Below are 18,365 nucleotides of genomic sequence, written 5' to 3' on the forward strand. Positions count from 1 at the left end.
TTGTATTTAAACAGATGCGAGCTGAATTTATTTAGGCTGATGCTGTGTTTTTGGGCTGAAGCTATGTGTCTACACCCTGGGATGCCGTTGACATCCCTTCAGTTGTTGTGTTTCGTCATTCGTAATGTAGCATCGGCGAAATGGTCCTCAGGTAGTCAGGTTATTAGGTGCGCTTTACTTAGTAGTAGTAACCATTATAGATCCCTAGTAGATTAGTGTAATGAATAGTACTAGGGATTACTAGTGCTAATTAAGGATTATACCATCCAGGAAGTATTCGATATTATAGGGTTAGTAGTCTACTGCATATCACGAAGAATGTTGGAAGAAAGGGTCTCTAGCAATAGAATTATAGTTAGGGGCGACTGTAAGACAGGTGATGACATGAAATTTAGTATCATCAAGCAGAACTGGTATATGTTCAGAACTTCTCCATCTGAGTGTATGTATCAGACCACGGAGCAGGTATGAGGTTTGGTTAGCGACCACCGCTGAACCTGTTTCCTTGGAAACGGATATCCCATCTTGGTGGTACTAACCCTAGCTACCTGGGCATCTTGTGTAGGCGGTGCGCCCAACAGCCCTATGCCGATGTGGGTACATTTCTTCGACCTTCTATCACACAATTATCGCGAGCTTCATATTTGTCATTATATATCTACGGAATGTGCGAAGCGACTATGCTGAGATAACACCCTAGTATTCGGTAATTTTGCCCCAATCTTCCAGGATATGTGCAAGGTTCCTGAATTGAAGAATGCTAGTCTGTAGCTCTACTGAAAAGGCTTCAGAGACTTGGTCAGTTCTTTGGAAGGGTACCTCGGCATCCTGCCATGAATAGGCATCGTCATTACTCGGAGCTTTATGCCCTGGATCCAGGTCCATCCACAGTCCCAGTATAGCCAGCCTTGCTGGCTACCCCTAGTGCAACGACGTCCTGGTCTGCTAACAATGGCTTGGGGGTATTATGACAAGAGAAATATCTCATTGAGGTCATGACATGTGTTCAAGAAGATAATGGTGGCAGTGGTGAACTGGACCGCCGGGTCATTCAAGTGTCAACACAAGATTCAACAGGGTAAGTTCCATAACATAATACATTTTACCCTAGATTCAGATTGACCAGCCACGTGATCACGCGAGTGGATGATATCTTGGTAGAATGTATAGCTAGGCATTCCCCAATAACCTTTTATAATGTGAGAACTATCTGATTCGTTTGTTTGGTTGTCGCCAATCTTATGACGGCTACGATCTGGCCATTTCATTTCGTCAGAACTTAAAAAAGTCCCAAATAGCCCAGTTCCACAAATGTGATCCTTGCATCCGCAGAATGCAGCGTGCCGTACCTTAGAAGCCGCTGAGCCCTGTGGCTGAAGTGTAGAAATGAATAGCCCCTGACGAAATTAGCAAACGACCCAGCGAGGAAGAGACAATAACACGGTTACATTTGCAATGAAAGGAGAATTCGAGTTCTTCACCAACGAAATAAGCAGAGTTAATTTTGGCTGCTGCAGGGCCGTACAATCCGATAATCCTTTATATGGTTTGGGGTATCCCAGCCCTAAACTCAGACAATGCTTACGACTCCCACATTAGTATGCCGATCATGGCTGATCTTTTGGCATTCAGTCCACTCACACTGCACTATGCCTACTTTATTCTTACACCTGCCATTGGCAGTGTCATATTCTACACGGCTTCGTCGCATATCCATGATCTCCACTATTCCGATGCTTTGTTCATGTGTTTCAGCGCTATGACAGGGGCTGGACTGAGCGTGGTACGTCCACTACTGATAGTTCGCATCCTGATATGACGGCTGACTTTTTTTCTCCAAGATGGACTTGTCTACATTGAACAGTTTACAGCAGGGCACCTTGTTTTGCCTTCTTATTCTCGGACATGCTTTTCCCATCTTCGCAATCATCTCTCTATTTCGTGCCTGGAAGCTCCGATGTGCTCTGCGAGATAACTCAAACGGGGGAAAGCAAAATCAAATGGCCTGTAACAAACAGGGTGCTCTTTCTGCCAAAGCTACAGGTAACGCAAAAGCCACCACTGTAGTGAGAGAAGTTCAACCAGATGTTTCCTCTCCCTGTGAGCCTGAAGGATCCTCCGACGACTATGGCTTTATCGTCGTCACAGACCTGAAACATCCCGAGCAAAGCCAGCAAGTCACCTCTCTCATTTTTGACAAGGAGAAGGACCTCGGAAACCGCAAGGCACATATTTCCTGGCTAAAGGGCATTGTGCAACGAGCAGGCAAACTCATCTCCTGCGGGGAATCAACCAACTGCAGAGAACTAGACGAGGTAGAGTATAGGGCACTTGCTTTGACGGCAGTACTTATCATACTCTATTTCATCGGCTTCCTCATTCTCGGTATCGTGAGCATTGGCCTCTGGTCAAAGTTCGTCCGCCCAGACATTCCACGGGAGGATGGAGCCTCCCCCTTTTGGGCAGGAGCTTTTCTTGCTACATCAGCGCTCTGTAACAACGGCATGTCCCTCATTGATACTAATATGGGCGCTTATCAAAAGGAGTGGGTGACCAGAAAGTTATTTGTCGAGGCATTTCGTTGACACGCTCCACAGACCCTTTCCGCTTCTTGCCTGCGGCGTTCTTATCCTTGCTGGGAATACGCTTTTCCCTTGCCTATTAAGATTCCTCATCTGGGCGTTGAGGCAGATGTTGCCGAATAAACCCACTTGGCAGGAGTGGCGACGATCTTTCGATTTTACCCTCACACAATCCCAAAAAGCCTGCGCTTATTTATACCCTGCTTGGCATACTTGGTTTATATTGGGCACAGTCGTGGTCCTCAATGCCATCATGTGGGGTGCTTTCGAGGTCTCTGCCATCAATAACGAGGAGATTGGCTCTCTTCCGGTCAAGTTCCGTGTCCTAGATGGGCTCTTCCAGGCTTTAGGTATTTAATTCTGGCCACTCATCCCTGATTAGAGCTGACACAATTAAAGCCGTGCGTGGCGGTGGATTCACTGTTGTGGCATTTGATCGATTGCCGCAGGGGTTGCTTATTCTATACGGTACGTGCTTTTTTTCCCACCCAAAGATGGAACTCCCATATTGAATAGGCAATTTGCTAAGCGAAATTTAGTCTTTATGATGGTGAGAACTGATTCTTCTGTTCAAAATATCAGTAGCTAAGCAGGCATGTCTGGTTGTAGTATATTTCTGCTTTCCCCGTCTCAGCTACTATCAGGTATGGCAGCCCCCGATCTCACTGTTTGCAAACCCATTCTGACATATATAGCAGCACCAAAATCGCAAACACACAGTTCACAGCCCCGTCTCAGAAAGAATCCCATCGCTCGAGCCTCTCAGGCCTTCCTCACGCCCGTTTCGTTTACCAACAACTTCGCTCTCAATTCAGTTACGATATTTGGTGGCTCTCCCTCGCCATTCTTCTCATAACCATTACCGAATCGGATCACTTCGAAGCCGATCCGTTGGGCTTTTCTACCTTTAGGATCATTTTTGAAGCTGTGTCTGCATACAGCTACGTCGGTGTGAGTTTTGGGTGTCCCGGCCAAACCTATTCGTTCTGTGGTGCATGGCACACATTCAGCAAGGTATTGCTAATTGCAGTTGCATTGCGAGGAAGACATCGTGGCCTATCGGCTATTTTTGGTAATGCCGATCTTTTTCCCCAATCACGGGGAGACACCGGAGAAGAAAACATGGAGTTGGAGAAGAACGGGCATGTAAATACGAAGGAAACGTCGGTTGGCTGCGTTTAAGATACCCTAAAGCGATCCTAATTTTTAGCGACATGTGCCGGTTTCTGTTCAATACACTTGGTCCAAAAAAGTGACATTTAAGACACCTTCATCACCGTAATATTTCCCCTGGGATCTCAGTGGCCAGGAGTCACAGTATCCTTCTAGCGCAAAATTGCTTCTTTTATTTATTGGACGCGTAGATTTCAGTTTAGTATTGCTAACTCCATATATTGATTAACGAAGCGTCGTCAGACTGTTGCCACGTAGCATAACAAATTCAGGTTTAGGACTGGACGACTAGGCATTCGTTCAAAAAGGGGTTAAAACTTAATGTTTATGCAACGCGACGGAGTAGTTATGGGGAAGATAAATCAACTAGCGGTTATATACGGAGTCCGAGTACTACACTGCAAAACCCCTGTCGCGCCCTGACCTTTCAGCATACCCGCCCCCTTCTTTATTGGACATTTAGGACTGGGAAGATGATTACCGCGGCTAGTGAATTCTACAACATCAGTGTCGTAAGATGCCACCGGATACTGCGGAACTTTGCATCGCCTCATGCTTCCCGCGGTTGATTCGGAAGGATGACAAACGAAAAAAAAAAAAAGACTCGGAGGCTTCCGTCCGCGAAGACGGTGGCGCTCATCAGAACGCCCTGATGTTACATCTCATATTTCCCCCCTCGAGGGCCTAGCTCTGTGCTTGAGGACAACGGGTGGGTTCCCGAACTGGATTCATACTCTGAATAACCGACACATTTCGAGAACAGACGGAGAATTTGGAAGACAAACGTACAATCCATTGGAGGGGAAATTGATGGTATTCCCGTTTAACAATGAGGTCTTCCGAGGATGCCCGAGGTGACAGATCCAAGTTCTTCATGGGGCTTGGGGCTCGAGGCAAATTCATTGGTATAAGTACCTTTTGTATGTGAACGCAGTACAAAGTATACTTATGCTCAAGGTTTGCCACCCGCATTTCTTAATGAGACTGCACCATGGGGAGGCAAATTGATGTCATAGTCATAACATACTCGATCATTTGATTTTGAACAGTAGGCTAAAACCTGTCATCTTTGAAGATCTCTCTTGTATCAAAGTAGATGATTAAAGAACGAAGGAAATTTAGAGATACTAGGTACCTTTTGTATGGCAGCCCCACACAAAAGGTACTTATATTAAGAACTTCGCACTAAACTGCCTAGTTAATCCTTTGCATTATGATTTAATAAAAAGATCTCAAGTTCTACGCTAAACATTCCCACACCCCGCATCCTAGAGAAAATGGATCGGATCCATGCGGGATTCATCAACCCCAATTCCCCTGAAACAGCACTGGAGCCCAACCCGCCAAGACCCGGGGTTTTGGGAAACAATGCGAGGAGTCTCCCGGCCCCGAGGCCTGATAGCCGAGTCTTCGAGAAAATTCTAGTGCCAAACTTTGCAGCAAAGCTAAACGCCACCGTTGGATTGTACTTTTTCCAAGCTTTATGTACAATTACTTTAAATCTTCCATTATGAACTGGCCGTTTTAGAGGCAAGCTGTATGATCTGGGGTTGAAGTTGGGGTAAACCTAATCCATAGAGTACATAAATCTTTGACTAAAATTTTTCTTAAACTTGTTATCGAGATAGTTCTAGGAATTCAACGCCGGGCCGGGTACGCCGGGCCGGTAACATCTATGATCGGGGTGCAGACCGCGTACGGGGTTGGCTCGCCCGACGCCGAATACCCCACAAATGTGGACGGCGCACCGGTGAAGATACGATTAGATAATCATGTCCCGGTCTCGGTAGCCAAACCCATGAACGCATTTTTTTAACGTCGTCAGAGTTGCAACCTCATTGGCATTCTACCCCGGAGGACACCCCCCCAGAGTGTGCTTAAGCGAGTTCCTGATTAGACGGTTGGCCTCCCCACAGTCAGCAGCTCGACTAGCATTACATATCTGGTAATAGAATCTTCTGTTAGCCTTTATCTCCGCCAAGCAAAAATCTGGGCCAACCGTTCCTTTTTGGGCCTCCACACACCGTTTTCTGCGTCTTTTCTCTCGCCCCAGACGTTTCTTCCTTTCTTCACTTTCCCATATCATATACTATTCAACATGAGTCTCCCTGAAGCACCTCATCCTGTTCAGGACAACCAAGTATACAATGACTCTACCGATATGGAGAAGAAGGCCTACCCGGTAGAGCCCAATGATGATCCCTTTGGAAATGAAGAATCTGGGGAAGTGAAGTATCGCATTATGCCATGGTGGTAAGTATCTCACTCTGCTTGCTGTCTTTCTTGTGTTGAGGAGCACAGTTCTGACTTTTATACAGGCAAGCTGGAACCCGTGAGAGCCCATCATTAACCCCAATCAACAGGAACCCCTTTCTAATGATATTCATCTAGTGATGGTCGCTGAGAACATCTCGCTTGGTATTCTATCTCTTCCGTCTGCAGTAGCAACTCTCGGAATTGTCCCGTAAGAAAATATCTGTCTGGACGACGCAGGAAAGAAAGCTGACCATCTCTTAGGGCATTTGTCATCATTATGTTTTTGTCCGGCATCTCCTGGTACACTGGATACACCATGGGCCAGTTCAAGAAGCGTTTCCCGCAGGTACACAGCATGGGTGATGCCGGCGAGCTTCTTCTCGGCCCCATCGGACGTGAGATTTTCTTCGTCGGCCAGCTGCTCTTCATCATTTTCTTGATGGCCAGTCACATTCTTACCTTCTCCGTGTTGTTCAACACCATCACGAACCACGGTACTTGCACCATTGTCTTCGGAGTTGTCGGTTTGATCGTCAGCTGTCTTGCCGCTCTCCCGCGTACAGCAGAGAAGGTCTTCTGGATGTCCATCATCTCCGCCATCAGTATCCTGGTAGCTACCATCGTCACCATGGTTGCCATCGGTGTCCAGGCCCCCGATCATGTTCAGAACGATATCGTCACGACCCCGACCTTCCAGGAAGGTTTCTTGGCCGTCACCAACATCGTCTTCGCCTTCATTGCCCACGTCTCTTTCTTCGGTATCATGTCAGAGATGCAAGATCCCGCCGATTTCCCCAAGGCCCTCGCTATGCTGCAGATTATCGATACTACTATGTACGTCGTGACTGCCATGGTCATCTACTGCTATGCCGGCCCGACTGTCGCATCCCCGGCTCTGTCTTCCGCTGGACCTATGATGAAGAAGGTTGCCTACGGTCTTGCCATCCCAACGGTGTGTTATATCGTCTCCTTATAGTTGGTTCGGGAATATGTCTAATCATTGATAGGTCATTGTTGCCGGTGTTGTTTTCGGCCACGTTGCGTGCAAGTATATCTATGTTCGAATCTTCCGCGGCGACCGTTCGCACCACATGCACCAGAAGACCTTCTTGGCTACGGGTACATGGGTCGCTATCGGCCTGAGTACCTGGACGGTTGCGTGGATCATCGCCGAGTCCATTCCTGTGTTCAACGAATTGTTGAGTCTGATTGTATGTTCCCGAGGTTTTTTGCTGTTTATCACTAAACGCGTACTAATTTGTTGTGCAGAGTTCCCTCTTCGGAAGCTGGTTCAGCTGTAAGTCGAGTTCTGAGACCAAGACATTATGACATGGTCGATTGCTAACCGGGAACAGACGGACTACCTGCCATTTTCTGGCTCTTCATGAACTGGGGACACTGGTTCTCATCGCCTGGAAAGATCATCCTGACTATTGTCAACATGATCATTCTTGGAATTGCTTGTGCTATTGTATGTCTTGTCTCTCCGCGTGATTCTGGACTTCCTGCTGACAAGACTAGTGCGGATTGGGACTCTACGTCTCGGGCTTGGCTATCAACGAGAGCTCTTCCAAGGCTAGCTGGACCTGTGCCAACAACGCCACCTAAACTCGGTTATCACGGTGAACATATGTTATGTTTCCAGCGTTGGAAATGGTTGTTTTATAGATTTGTTCTTGGTAAGTATTGACTGATATATGGCATCAATTGGCTGGGCCATTGTAAATAGACTGGTGTTCAACTTTACATGTATATCTTGCGTGCGCAGGTGTTGATATTTAAAGGATGTTATTACTTGAAATTACAAGCTGAGCGCAATGTTCTCATTGACATAATGTCATATTTTCTTCTCTTGTACATCATACTACATCTACATCATATTTTTCTCTTGTACACCGGAGCCGTAAGATGTGGCTCGAATTATTTGACACCATAACGCTCCCCAATTAATTTAATCACGCTTTCCAGCATGCGGAGGCTGTCCAGCTCGCTTCGTCTCCGACAATCCCAGGCATTCCGCCATGTGGAAGAAGATATCGATCGAGTTGTACACACCTCCGAACAGCTCCTGGCAAGGACCACGGGCAAAGACCGGCACGTCGGTCAGCGAGTGGACACCCTGGCCCTGATCGAGGGGCATGTTTCCATTGACCAAGAAGCCAGTGACGGCATCCTTGTAGTTAGCAACGTATCCCTTCTTCTCGTCCTCAACAGCAGGGGTGCGGGGACCCTCGCTGTTAACGCGGTAATCCTCACGGTGGTCAGGGAAGCCACCGACACCCGAGTGCAAGGTGTATCTCGGGTCCCACTGGGCGGGGAAGTGAACGCCTTCGGAGTAGCGGAGGGCGTTGGATCCGGCGACGGTGTATTGAGACAAGCCGGAGTTCTCGTAGTATCCGACCGCGTTGCGCTTGCTGCGGTCGTCCGTCTGCGCGTCCATGTACTCGGTGTCGACGGAGCCGGTCACGTCGAAGCCGTGGCCGTGGTCGGCGGTGACGATGATGAGGGTGTCCTCAAGCTCGCCCAGCTCCTCGAGCTTCTCGATGGTTGCGCGGACGGTGTCGTCGAGCTCGAGGAGGTCACCGAGGGAGCGGTCGTAGTCCAGAGTGTGCATCTGCTTGTCGATGCTGGCGGCCTCGGACATCAGGAACCAGCCGTCCTTGCGGTGGCGCTTGTCGAGGACGTCGACGGCCTTGAGGGTCATCTCCTTGAGGCCGGGCAGGTCGTCGGCGTCGCGGTCCGAACCGTCGGGGTAGTTGCTCTGGTTGTAAAGGTTGGACTGGTAGACGTTACGATCGAGCCAAGTGGGCAGGTTGTTGGTCGAGAAAACGCCCAGCAGTCTCTCGTCGCTGGGGGCGTTGCTCAGGGCAGTGTTGTTCCAGGCCACGTTGTACCCTTTCTCAGCGAAGAGCTTGTAGTAATCGCGGGTTTCTTCGGACTGGACGAAGTTCTCTGCGCCAGCGCCAAGGAGCACATCGGGGCCGTTCCAGTTTGTCCACTCGTAGTCGGTCAAGCTCTCGTAGTAGGCGCTGATGACGTGGTCGTAGTCGCCGCGGTCACTAGTGTGAGCACCCAGACCAGCAGGTGTGGCATCTGCCAAGAAGGCAGTTGAGACAATGCCAACGCCGGCATTCGGGTTCTTGCGACGGTAGATTTCTGCGATTGTCTCGAACTTCGGGTCATCGAAAGTGTCTTCGGAGGAGTCCACATAGACACCCAAAGCATTGACGGTGGTCTTGTGGCCGGTGTAAAGGGCGGTGGCGGAGTTGGCAGAGTCAGTAATGAATGAGTCCATGGAGTGTGTCATCTGGTGTCCCAGCACAGGGAACTTGTCCATTGCCATGGTTGTCAGGTATTTGCCGTTGATGCTGCGGTGGGCAATGAGGCGGGCTGCAGTGATCATGTTGGTGGTCATGCCGTCTCCGATGAACATCACGACGTTCTTCGCACGTCGCTTGCTAGGGAGATCACGAACAAACCAGTTGGCGACTGTCTTTTGTTCTCCGTAGTAGGTCAGGGTAGCCTCGTATTCGCCGGGCTCATAGAGGGCAATTCTGCGATAGATCTTCGAAGTCACGTTGACCAGGGAGGGCTTCTCTGCGTCCTCGGCGAATCGGTCTGTTTCTATTAGCTTATTTGTTCACCACGGGGGCTGCATGGTAGGAAGGTATTACCTTCAAACCATGTGAAGTTCCACCTCTCCAGCTCAGGTTCATCAATCTTAAAGTATTCCGGCGCGGTGACAGCTTCCTTTCCCTTCTTGGCGACGGTGAAGGTAAAGTTCTCGTCGGGCTCTCCAACACGAGCTTCGGAGCCATTGACGGGGGAGTGCACTTCGAGACGGATGTCGAAGTACTGACCGGCAAGGAAGTCGACCCTGGAAATAGTCATTAGTAGCTAGAAACCAGGCGCAATTGAAACATCACGTACTGGTCCGGCGGGAAGATACATCCCAAGTCAGGGCAACCACCCAAGCGCTGGAAAGTCTGGGCTGCCGCAAATGAGGCAAAGCATGCCAACGCGGAGATCGAAGAGGCACGCATCTTGACGAGATGATGATGAAACCGAGAGATTTGCACTCAGCGAGAAAGCACCTCTGTTAAGTACAACGAGCTTCGAGGCTAATTTCAGGCGAGCTTCCTGCCAAGAGCCTCCCGCCAAGATAATCCAGAGTATCCAAATCTCCGAGATAATCCCTGTACCTGGAGAGAAGTATTATTGCGAGATTCATGGTTTGTTTGGGAGCGAATGGGAAATAGGCCAGATTTGCACGTGCGGAATCCTGGAGTTTGCCTGGGAAGCTTGAACCCCTTCGCCAAGCCAAGGGAATGGAATGCCAAGCCAGTCCAGCCAACCCCAGTCGTCCGCCAAGCTTAGAAGGCTTGGCGGACTTTCGCACGTGGGACGGATGAGAGATAGGATGGAATGATAGTCCATCTACTCCATCAAGACCGTTTACACAGTTTAATCATCCCACAAGACCATCTACCATGGCATGATAGGATGGTGGGACACATAACAAGATACTAGCTAACTTCACACCTCTCCGACGGTAACCCGAGGTCGAGAAAAGGTGGCTGTAATCCAATGTGAGACAAAAAGACAGAGTCGAAAATCGAATAAATAAACAGCAACTATATGATGTCGTATAGTATATCTATAAATCGCCAAAAAGATATCGGGGCATTATATCCATGCTCCTGCTACTCTGTAGTTCAGTAGGTTGTCTTCTCATCTGCGAACTATCTTTTTCATAACAGAGGATCGGTCCGCGGTTCTATATTGCGATAAGCTAAACTGCTTCCTTGGCTTCTAGTAAGCCATAGTACCTTCCTTCTCTGGAAGCCGCAAAGCCATCGGAGTGGCAATGCAACCAGAATACGCCATATTCTAGCACGTGTCCCAATCCAGAGATTTCCTACCATCACGCCCGTTGATATGCCCGAGGTCTCCACTGCAGTGGCTTGATTTCCTGATATCGTGGTACAGAGTAGGCAGATCTGATACACCTGCGTGGTTATAAAAGTAGGCGTAGGCCTCATGAAAGCGGAAGGCAGAACTAAAACTCAGCCGGGTTATTTCAACTAAGCTGGACTCCGTATGCGCTCAGTTATTACCTCCTGGTGCCCTCGAGCTTAGTTTCCTTTTCTGTAGAACTATCCACGATATAGGTATAGATCAACGATATTGATGTCGGATCGGCCTATTAGCAACTCCTAGTGACAGTATTGCTTGGCACGCCGGCGGACGCCGGCGCCTCCACACTTCGTGTACTAAATGACATATTAGCGTCCGAAAAACCCCTATAAATTCGATGCCATATACATACAAAAGGGCAGCATCTCTCTTGTTGTCTCTTTCTCGCCTATAAAGTTAGCTTAGAAGCCAGGATCCAGCTGCAAGCCGGGCGAATAGTATGATAGTGGCGCTCATCACGTGCTAGACATTCTGTAGTGTTAATAAGACCTAGATTGGCCCAGCCCCAGCCTGAGGGCTTGGTAATCTAAAATCATTATTCAGACATGCATTGGGCGCCGTGAGGGTTGTTGTGAGTGGGAGAGGTACTTCTTCTGTGGTGGTTGGGCAGTGCATACAAAATTGGAGAGGCAGAGGGGATATTGAAGAAGACGAATCCAAAGGACTGGTCCCAACTCCCACCTTGGCCTCGGCACTTTGCTTCATCCCAATCTATTAGCTTTATTAGCCTCCCAGTTTGGTTCGCAGTTGTTTGCGGCGAAAGCGGCCAGGAGTGACCACATCGTATGAGTAGGGGACGTTGAAAATGGCGCTTGGCCCCTACAGCATCTGTGAGAAGGTGCGCATTCTTTTCTTTTGGTTTTTCCAGCTCTTTGAGATAAATATGAACTGCGGTACAGGATTCGGAAGCAATACCAAAACGGACAAAGAACCAACTCTGCTAGTATCAGACCCTCGGCTGCCATTATTGGACAAAGAAAAGCCTTTTTAAGACTAATCGTACTTGCCATAAACTCTTCAGTTGCAAGCTACGCTATTGACTATCATACGAGTGAGGATGTTCTAGTAATATCGATATTCATTAGTGTTGTTCCTAACTATCGCATTGTTGTGTCCGTTGAAAATCTATTGTCATTGTAGCAGCCAACGATGCGATCTCGGCGGTCATCAACCTTTGCCTTCATTGTTCTCATGTCTAATTTTGGGATTTCAACATTGCTTAGTATATCGACTCTTTATATCGACTCTTTATTCTCGAGGATAGGGACCATTACTTGCACTGCTTACAAGATGTCAAAGGCAATGAAACACCCATTATCTCAGTTTTTGAAAGCATATGTTACTATTTATGACCGGAAGTACGCACTCGAGTCCAATCAATAGGTAGTACGTCTTCTCGAATACTGCATGGTTTAAATTTAGCCCTTTGATTTCGATTCTTTCGAGTCCATGTCTTTGTCTGTTGATGACACTCAGGTTGAAAGGCCAAACACTAGTTCAAAGCACAGAATCTACAAGTCGCTGGTTCACTAATATCCATAAAGGTTGCCTTGGTTAACAAATTTGACATACATAAAGCAACAATGTCCCTTCAAGGCCTTGGGTTGATATCACCATTTCTACAGCAATCTACATACCAATCCAAATTCGAAATTTCCAGCTCCCCTCCAATGCCTTCTGCCACTCCCAAATACGGCGAACGACAAGCCGCTGGCCAATTACTGCAGCAATGGATGGAACGCCCAGAATCTAACGCGTCTGTGGCAACATGTCCAATTAAGCCTTCTACGCTGCAATTCAAAGACCTCAGGAAGTCCAAGCAATTCGAAATAGATATGCAATTGAATTCCTATATGCCAGTCCAAATTGAAGATGAATTTGCACAACTCAATATAATGGGACCAACAAGTGGTGCATGGGAAATGATCTCTATAGGTGGACCTGGTGCTACAGGCAATGCCAAATATCCCGACCTTCATATCTGGGAAGGGCAAATAGCGCCCGGGGTGTTGATTGTTGAAGAAATAAAGAAAGCACCCGGTTTTTTCATGTCCGAAGTCTGCCAGGCCGTTTACCAGAAACACTTCTCGATTGATACATTGAAGTATGTCTATATGGTCGACGTTTGCAATAAGGATACCCTTTCGTTTGTCAGGGATGTGCTCTATACTGAGGCTAATGGCCTCTTCTGGCCAGATGAGGAGATACACGATTGGCAATTGGGAACCCCCGAGTTCAGGGCCCTACTAGGGACAAAGCTTGGGAAGATTGTGGCACATTTAGTTCTGGGGGCCTTCCGACGTGGAACCCACCGGATCTCACAAATTAGAAGCTTTTATACCCACGAAGGTTTGCAGTTGCGGTTTGCCATTGAGGAGGTGGGCCATGTTACTCCTGTTGTCCCCTCAGTTGAGGCCCCGATTGGGACGATTCCAAGTCGCGTGACAAGGTCGATGGCAAGGAAGCGCAAGGCGGAGGAAGGCGACATTGAAGCGAAGAAAGCTCAGAAGAAAAGGTGAGTTGGACATTTGTGCTTGAGCCAAGCTATATGTTCTTATTCGTATTTTCTCTTTGTTCATCGGGTCTTAGGTACCTAGCGCTTTTCTACCTTTCTAACTTGTGAAATTCTTATATTGTTCTTCATCTGCTTATATGCTACATGTAGTTCTACTTCTTCTGTCTACAAATTAGATGCATCAATAGACCTGTTCAGTATGACCGCAATATCTGTAGTTTACTTCAAATGCTCCATCTCATGTCTGCAAATACGTTACCTTTCTTCGTAGATCTTGACGCCACTCTGGTTAAGATGCTTCAGAGAAATACATATGAATTTCAGAAATGGCCGGAGTAACATAATACCACTAGATACTCTCAAATTCACCGAAGATTTACCTGGCACATTGGACAGCCTTGGACCCTTCCACTTTCTCCCAACTTTCCCTTTCATTCTCCTCCTAATTTCCTGATTTTTTTTATTTCCTTCTGATCCCCCTTTTCTTTGCTTGCAGATCATAAATTGGCTGATTGGTCCAAAATTAGGGCTTTGTTCCGCCGAGCCGGCGGATCTGCTACACTATACTCAAAGCTCCCTGCACCAAGACCCCATGAAATCTCTTTTCTTCTTGAACTGGGCTCTTAGATCACAGTGTCTTATGAGTCGGATATTTTCCGACCAGGTTGGAACAATCCTGATATCTTCCCACCCCATGGTTCCCTTGTCATTGGGCTTAGGGATTGCAGTGGCCAAATCCCGTCAGTAGCCAATGAGAGACCCCTGCATTTCCCAAACATGACATCTGATGCAGCTTACATTTAGTTCTTATTGTTATATTGACTGCCATCATTGCTTCATTCCGTGGTTAAAATGGGGGCGCCACGTTCTACAAGCATATTGCACTGACTTTTACGCGCATCCTCGTTCGAAATCCCTCCATGGAGCAGCTTCAGTGAGTTGAAATGTTGCCCCCGGGATAGAAAAGCCCAGGAGAATACTCAGATCTAGATTCCTTGGTCTGACAAAGAAGCAATTCTACCAACATCTCGCAGACTTGTTCTTCCCCCCGCTTCCGCTCAGAAAAGTTACGAAGCCCATATGAAACTATGAAAAGCCTCACCCAACATACTCATTCTTCCTGAAGATACAATGGCATTCTGGCTTGGTGATCCTGCTTGCGAAAAGTTGATAATATACTTTCCCGGTGGCGGCTACTGTCTCCCTGCGCTACCGGGCCACTTCAGCTATCTCGAAGCTCTCTCCCCAGACATAAAAACAACATACCAAAAGTATCAGCGTGCTATTCCTTGCCTATGGGCTTGCCCCCAAAACCCAATGGCCTCATCAGTTGCAACAGGTCGTTATAGTCCTACAGTACGCCATTCAGAGACTTGAAAAACGACTGTCAGTCATTATTCTGCAGGGTGACTCGGCGTGCGCTCGCTCATCTTGCACTCGCGCTACTATCACATCTCGCTCACCCGCTTCCTCAAAACATCGTGCCGAGATTTTCGATTGATGGAGCCCTCAGAGGAACGATGTTGTTGTCCCCTTGAGCTGATTTCAGAACTGATCACCCGAGCTCCAATGAAAACGCGGATAGAGATGTTATCTCGGCTCAGAGTTCGAATAGCTGGGCACAGATACTTCTGGGTCAGGCCGTGGAAGATAAGTATAACTGCCCCACCAACGCACCAGCGGGCTAATGAAGAGACCTTCCTGTTTCAAAAATCTTCATTGGCGCGCGTGGAGACGAAGTCCTGTTCGATCCGGTTAGGCAGACGGCCGAGAGGATGGAGCTGAGGCGATTTCCACAAGCTTCTTGTCTTCTCTAAAAAGTTGCCATTTCCAGGCTGAACCCCCCGGCATCAGTATTAGTATTGTGCCTCGCGGATTCCATGTTGAGCCAACCACGGACTTTGCTTTGAAGATACCCCCTGGGTGGCAGTTCAAGGTGATGGCGTCATGGCTCAACCAGGCCTTTTTCGCATTTCACTCTGAAAGGAGATGAAGATGAAGACAGTAACTCGCATTGCTGTATTCCACCTCACAATTGTAGGCGAGGTGGCGGTCAGACGGTACCAACTCGATCAGGTTTGGGGGGCTTTCTTTGACGGGTTGCCGCTCGGTTCTCCCTGACCTTGACTGCACAACCTATGTTGGATAGTTCGAATTCTTCAGAATTCTTACCACCTGTGCTTTGGGTGAATAGCGAGACTTTCTCTCCTACAAGATGATGCACTCGAACCACGATCCACAGGCGCGGCCCGGGGATCTGCCTCGGAAGAAGATCCGAAAGGGGACCCGCAGTTGCTGGCAATGTACGAGACCCCCTTGATATAAGCGAATTCGTGATTTATCCCTAATGTTTCTGCGCTCACAGGCAAACACCGGAAAGTCCGCTGCATTTTTGCGTCTGATAGCGACCAGAACTGCAAAGAATGTCTCGCCCGGGGACTTCCATGTCGCAGCCAAGAGTTGCCGGAGCCTGAGAACCCCCGCGAGTCGGACCGCGCATACGTGAACGAGCGGATGGCTCGGATGGAGAGCCTGTTGGAGAAACTTCTGATACGTGTTGACGGCGGGAACCATCAATGGCATGGCTCGAAATCGCCCATACATACAGCGGAAACCAGTCCAGGATCGAATCCCCCGACCGTGACACCAGCTTCGGATAATGCTCCAGTTTTGTCTCTTTTTGATAACGAATCGGTTCGTGCCACAGCCCGTATTAGGGATCTGCAATTTCCCCTAGCTCGCGCTTACTGGTTGATAGCTAGGTTTCAAACGATCAGAGACCGTTGAGCCCGATTTTACACCATATGGCACGATCAACCGGGACTGGGGCAAACTGCGCCGCGATCTGATAGCCTTGATCCCCACCCAAAAGACATTGAAAATTATATCGGAGGCTAGCAGTAGCTGGTGGCTTATGCGCGTGCAGTTATTCGAAGACTACGATAAATCATTGCTTTCGTCCTCGGAGGGAGAGCTCTCGACTAGTCATCCAACTGTGGTTGGTAAGGCCATTTTGTGGATTGCATTGTGTCTCCAACAACTGCCTTCGGAGTTTGATTTGTCCTCTCTCGATCTTCCCTGTCTCCCATGGGTCCTAGTTGAAGAATGTATCACCCGTGTTTCCACGCTCGTCTGCTCTGATGACTCTATTGTCAGTTGTATCGACGGGCTCGAGTGCTTAGTTCTGCAGGGGTTGCTCTTTAGCAATGACGGGAAGATACGAAGTGCATGGCTTTCCAACCGTCGGGCTGCAAACGTCGCTCAGCTAATCGGGTTCCACCGTGCTGAACCAGCTCCCAGTGAAAGTGCCGAGTTTCAATATCGGGCTACGTTCATCTGGAGACACATCCTCATGACCGACAGGCATCTTTCTCTGATCCTTGGAGTACATGGAGCTATATCCAACACGGCAATAGATCTGTATCAATCCAACCCAAGTGACCCTCAAGATTTGCCCGTTCACAATGCGTCGGTTCTGAACCCCCTTGCTCGGATAGCCGGATCAATCATTGAGCGCAATCAGACCTTTACAGAGGTCACTCCAGCCATGATGCAGATGACACAGAGCATCGATCTGCAACTTCAAGCGTTCAATCCCCCTCCTTTGGCGTCACCCGACGATGTTCCGCCAGGCAAGTGTACTGAGCGATCATCTTGTTTCCTTGAGCTTTACTATCGGTTATGGTACTATCAGCTCACAGTTTGGCTACACCTGCCTCTCCTACTAGCTTCAGGTACTGATAACTTCTATGATTATAATCGGCAAACCTGTCTCCAGGCCTGCCGCAACATCATCGCTTGCTATGTCAATATCCGACGCACCACTGAAAAGGGGTTTGACTCGAAGATTCTTGATTTTCAAGCCTTCACTACGGCAATGACTATCATTGTCAATGCACTCGGACCATTTGACCCCCAGGACTTTACCAAAGGAGATTACTTCGCTCTCGACCGGGTTGTGGCTGTTCTAGAGCAAGTATCGAAGAGCGGTCCTCCGGACAAGATTGCAACCCGAGCGTTGCACGTTTTGAAGCTTATAAAGGCGATAGGAATGGGAACGGAACCTCCGCCACTTGACGAATCAGAAGGACACCAATACGAGAATGGGAAGCCTACTCGAATCAAGCTTGATATTCCTTATTTCGGCACGATATACCTCGAACGTCGTGCCGTCGTTGACCAAGCATCGAAACATATTGCCGCTGCTACTCCAGCGCTGCCAGCGATGCCAACGATGCCCAGCACCATTCCTGGACAATATTACCCATCATCTTCGTGGATGGGCACGATCCCGGACCTCGGTTATGCAAATGGGCAGGTTCCGGAAACCGCCCAATTGGCGGATCACAGTTTGGGCTTTGACCTGCCTGCTGAGTTTTGGGCTCTCAACTCTCAGTTCACGTTTCAGACTCCATTTTTGGCTGATTATGATGTTAATTGGGATTATTGGGATATGGGGCTGTGATAGACGTGTACAGTTGGGACGGGTTCCTGCCGAATGCATGCCTTGTTTTCTTTTTCTCTTGGTTTTGGTATTTTGGCATGTCACTATTTGTGTGGTTGCTATACGATGTATTCCTGGAGTTATTCGACGTGTCTTAAGACGGTCCTGTCATTGGTAGACATCTTGGCCTCCCAGCAATAGGGCCTTGATCCGTCTCCTGTCAGTGCCGTTCCTTTTCTTGCTCGCTTACTTCCTCTTATGTAGACGATTCTTGGCCAAGAGTAACAAATTGGAAGATAAATGTCATGTCATTAGATGCGTAAGATACATGAATGAGAAAGGGAATATTGAAAGAATGCTAAGTTGTACAGGTATGACAGATGAGATGATCGAGGACCAGCTAACAAGCATCGGGCGT

At 48.3% G+C, this 18,365-nt stretch overlaps 7 protein-coding genes across 7 annotated transcripts; 6 read left to right on the forward strand and 1 right to left on the reverse strand.

Moving 5' to 3' along the window:
- Positions 1-1,609: 1,609 nt before the first annotated feature.
- On the forward strand, positions 1,610-3,764 carry N7489_011287 (uncharacterized protein; the record flags this gene model as incomplete). The annotated part of the gene is made up of 7 exons (XM_056717036.1): positions 1,610-1,783; positions 1,872-2,545; positions 2,598-2,932; positions 2,982-3,050; positions 3,122-3,132; positions 3,192-3,226; positions 3,278-3,764. 7 exons carry the CDS (start codon positions 1,610-1,612, stop codon positions 3,762-3,764), a joined length of 1,785 nt encoding a protein of 594 aa, XP_056564658.1.
- A 2,089-nt stretch (positions 3,765-5,853) lies between these two features.
- N7489_011288 (uncharacterized protein) lies at positions 5,854-7,619 on the forward strand (the record flags this gene model as incomplete). Its single annotated transcript, XM_056717037.1, has 8 exons — positions 5,854-6,008; positions 6,074-6,087; positions 6,147-6,219; positions 6,273-6,963; positions 7,019-7,222; positions 7,281-7,308; positions 7,367-7,482; positions 7,533-7,619. The coding sequence occupies 8 exons, from the start codon at positions 5,854-5,856 to the stop codon at positions 7,617-7,619; spliced, it is 1,368 nt and encodes a 455-aa protein (XP_056564659.1).
- Positions 7,620-7,962: 343 nt separating this feature from the next.
- Positions 7,963-10,054, reverse strand: N7489_011289 (alkaline phosphatase; the record flags this gene model as incomplete). Its single annotated transcript, XM_056717038.1, has 3 exons — positions 7,963-9,629; positions 9,686-9,888; positions 9,942-10,054. 3 exons carry the CDS (start codon positions 10,052-10,054, stop codon positions 7,963-7,965), a joined length of 1,983 nt encoding a protein of 660 aa, XP_056564660.1.
- Positions 10,055-12,571: 2,517 nt separating this feature from the next.
- N7489_011290 (uncharacterized protein) lies at positions 12,572-13,507 on the forward strand (the record flags this gene model as incomplete). Its single annotated transcript, XM_056717039.1, has 1 exon — positions 12,572-13,507. The coding sequence occupies one exon, from the start codon at positions 12,572-12,574 to the stop codon at positions 13,505-13,507; it is 936 nt and encodes a 311-aa protein (XP_056564661.1).
- A 783-nt stretch (positions 13,508-14,290) lies between these two features.
- On the forward strand, positions 14,291-14,627 carry N7489_011291 (uncharacterized protein; the record flags this gene model as incomplete). The annotated part of the gene is made up of 2 exons (XM_056717040.1): positions 14,291-14,437; positions 14,538-14,627. The coding sequence occupies 2 exons, from the start codon at positions 14,291-14,293 to the stop codon at positions 14,625-14,627; spliced, it is 237 nt and encodes a 78-aa protein (XP_056564662.1).
- A 7-nt stretch (positions 14,628-14,634) lies between these two features.
- Positions 14,635-15,004, forward strand: N7489_011292 (Alpha/beta hydrolase fold-3; the record flags this gene model as incomplete). The annotated part of the gene is made up of 2 exons (XM_056717041.1): positions 14,635-14,832; positions 14,861-15,004. 2 exons carry the CDS (start codon positions 14,635-14,637, stop codon positions 15,002-15,004), a joined length of 342 nt encoding a protein of 113 aa, XP_056564663.1.
- A 714-nt stretch (positions 15,005-15,718) lies between these two features.
- N7489_011293 (transcriptional regulator family TF) lies at positions 15,719-17,968 on the forward strand (the record flags this gene model as incomplete). Its single annotated transcript, XM_056717042.1, has 3 exons — positions 15,719-15,806; positions 15,869-16,197; positions 16,262-17,968. 3 exons carry the CDS (start codon positions 15,719-15,721, stop codon positions 17,966-17,968), a joined length of 2,124 nt encoding a protein of 707 aa, XP_056564664.1.
- Between the last annotated feature and the right edge of the window lie 397 nt (positions 17,969-18,365).

This window comes from Penicillium chrysogenum (genome assembly GCF_028827035.1).
Source record: "Penicillium chrysogenum strain IBT 35668 chromosome Unknown utg000005l_segment0_segment0, whole genome shotgun sequence".
Lineage (NCBI taxonomy): Eukaryota > Fungi > Ascomycota > Eurotiomycetes > Eurotiales > Aspergillaceae > Penicillium > Penicillium chrysogenum.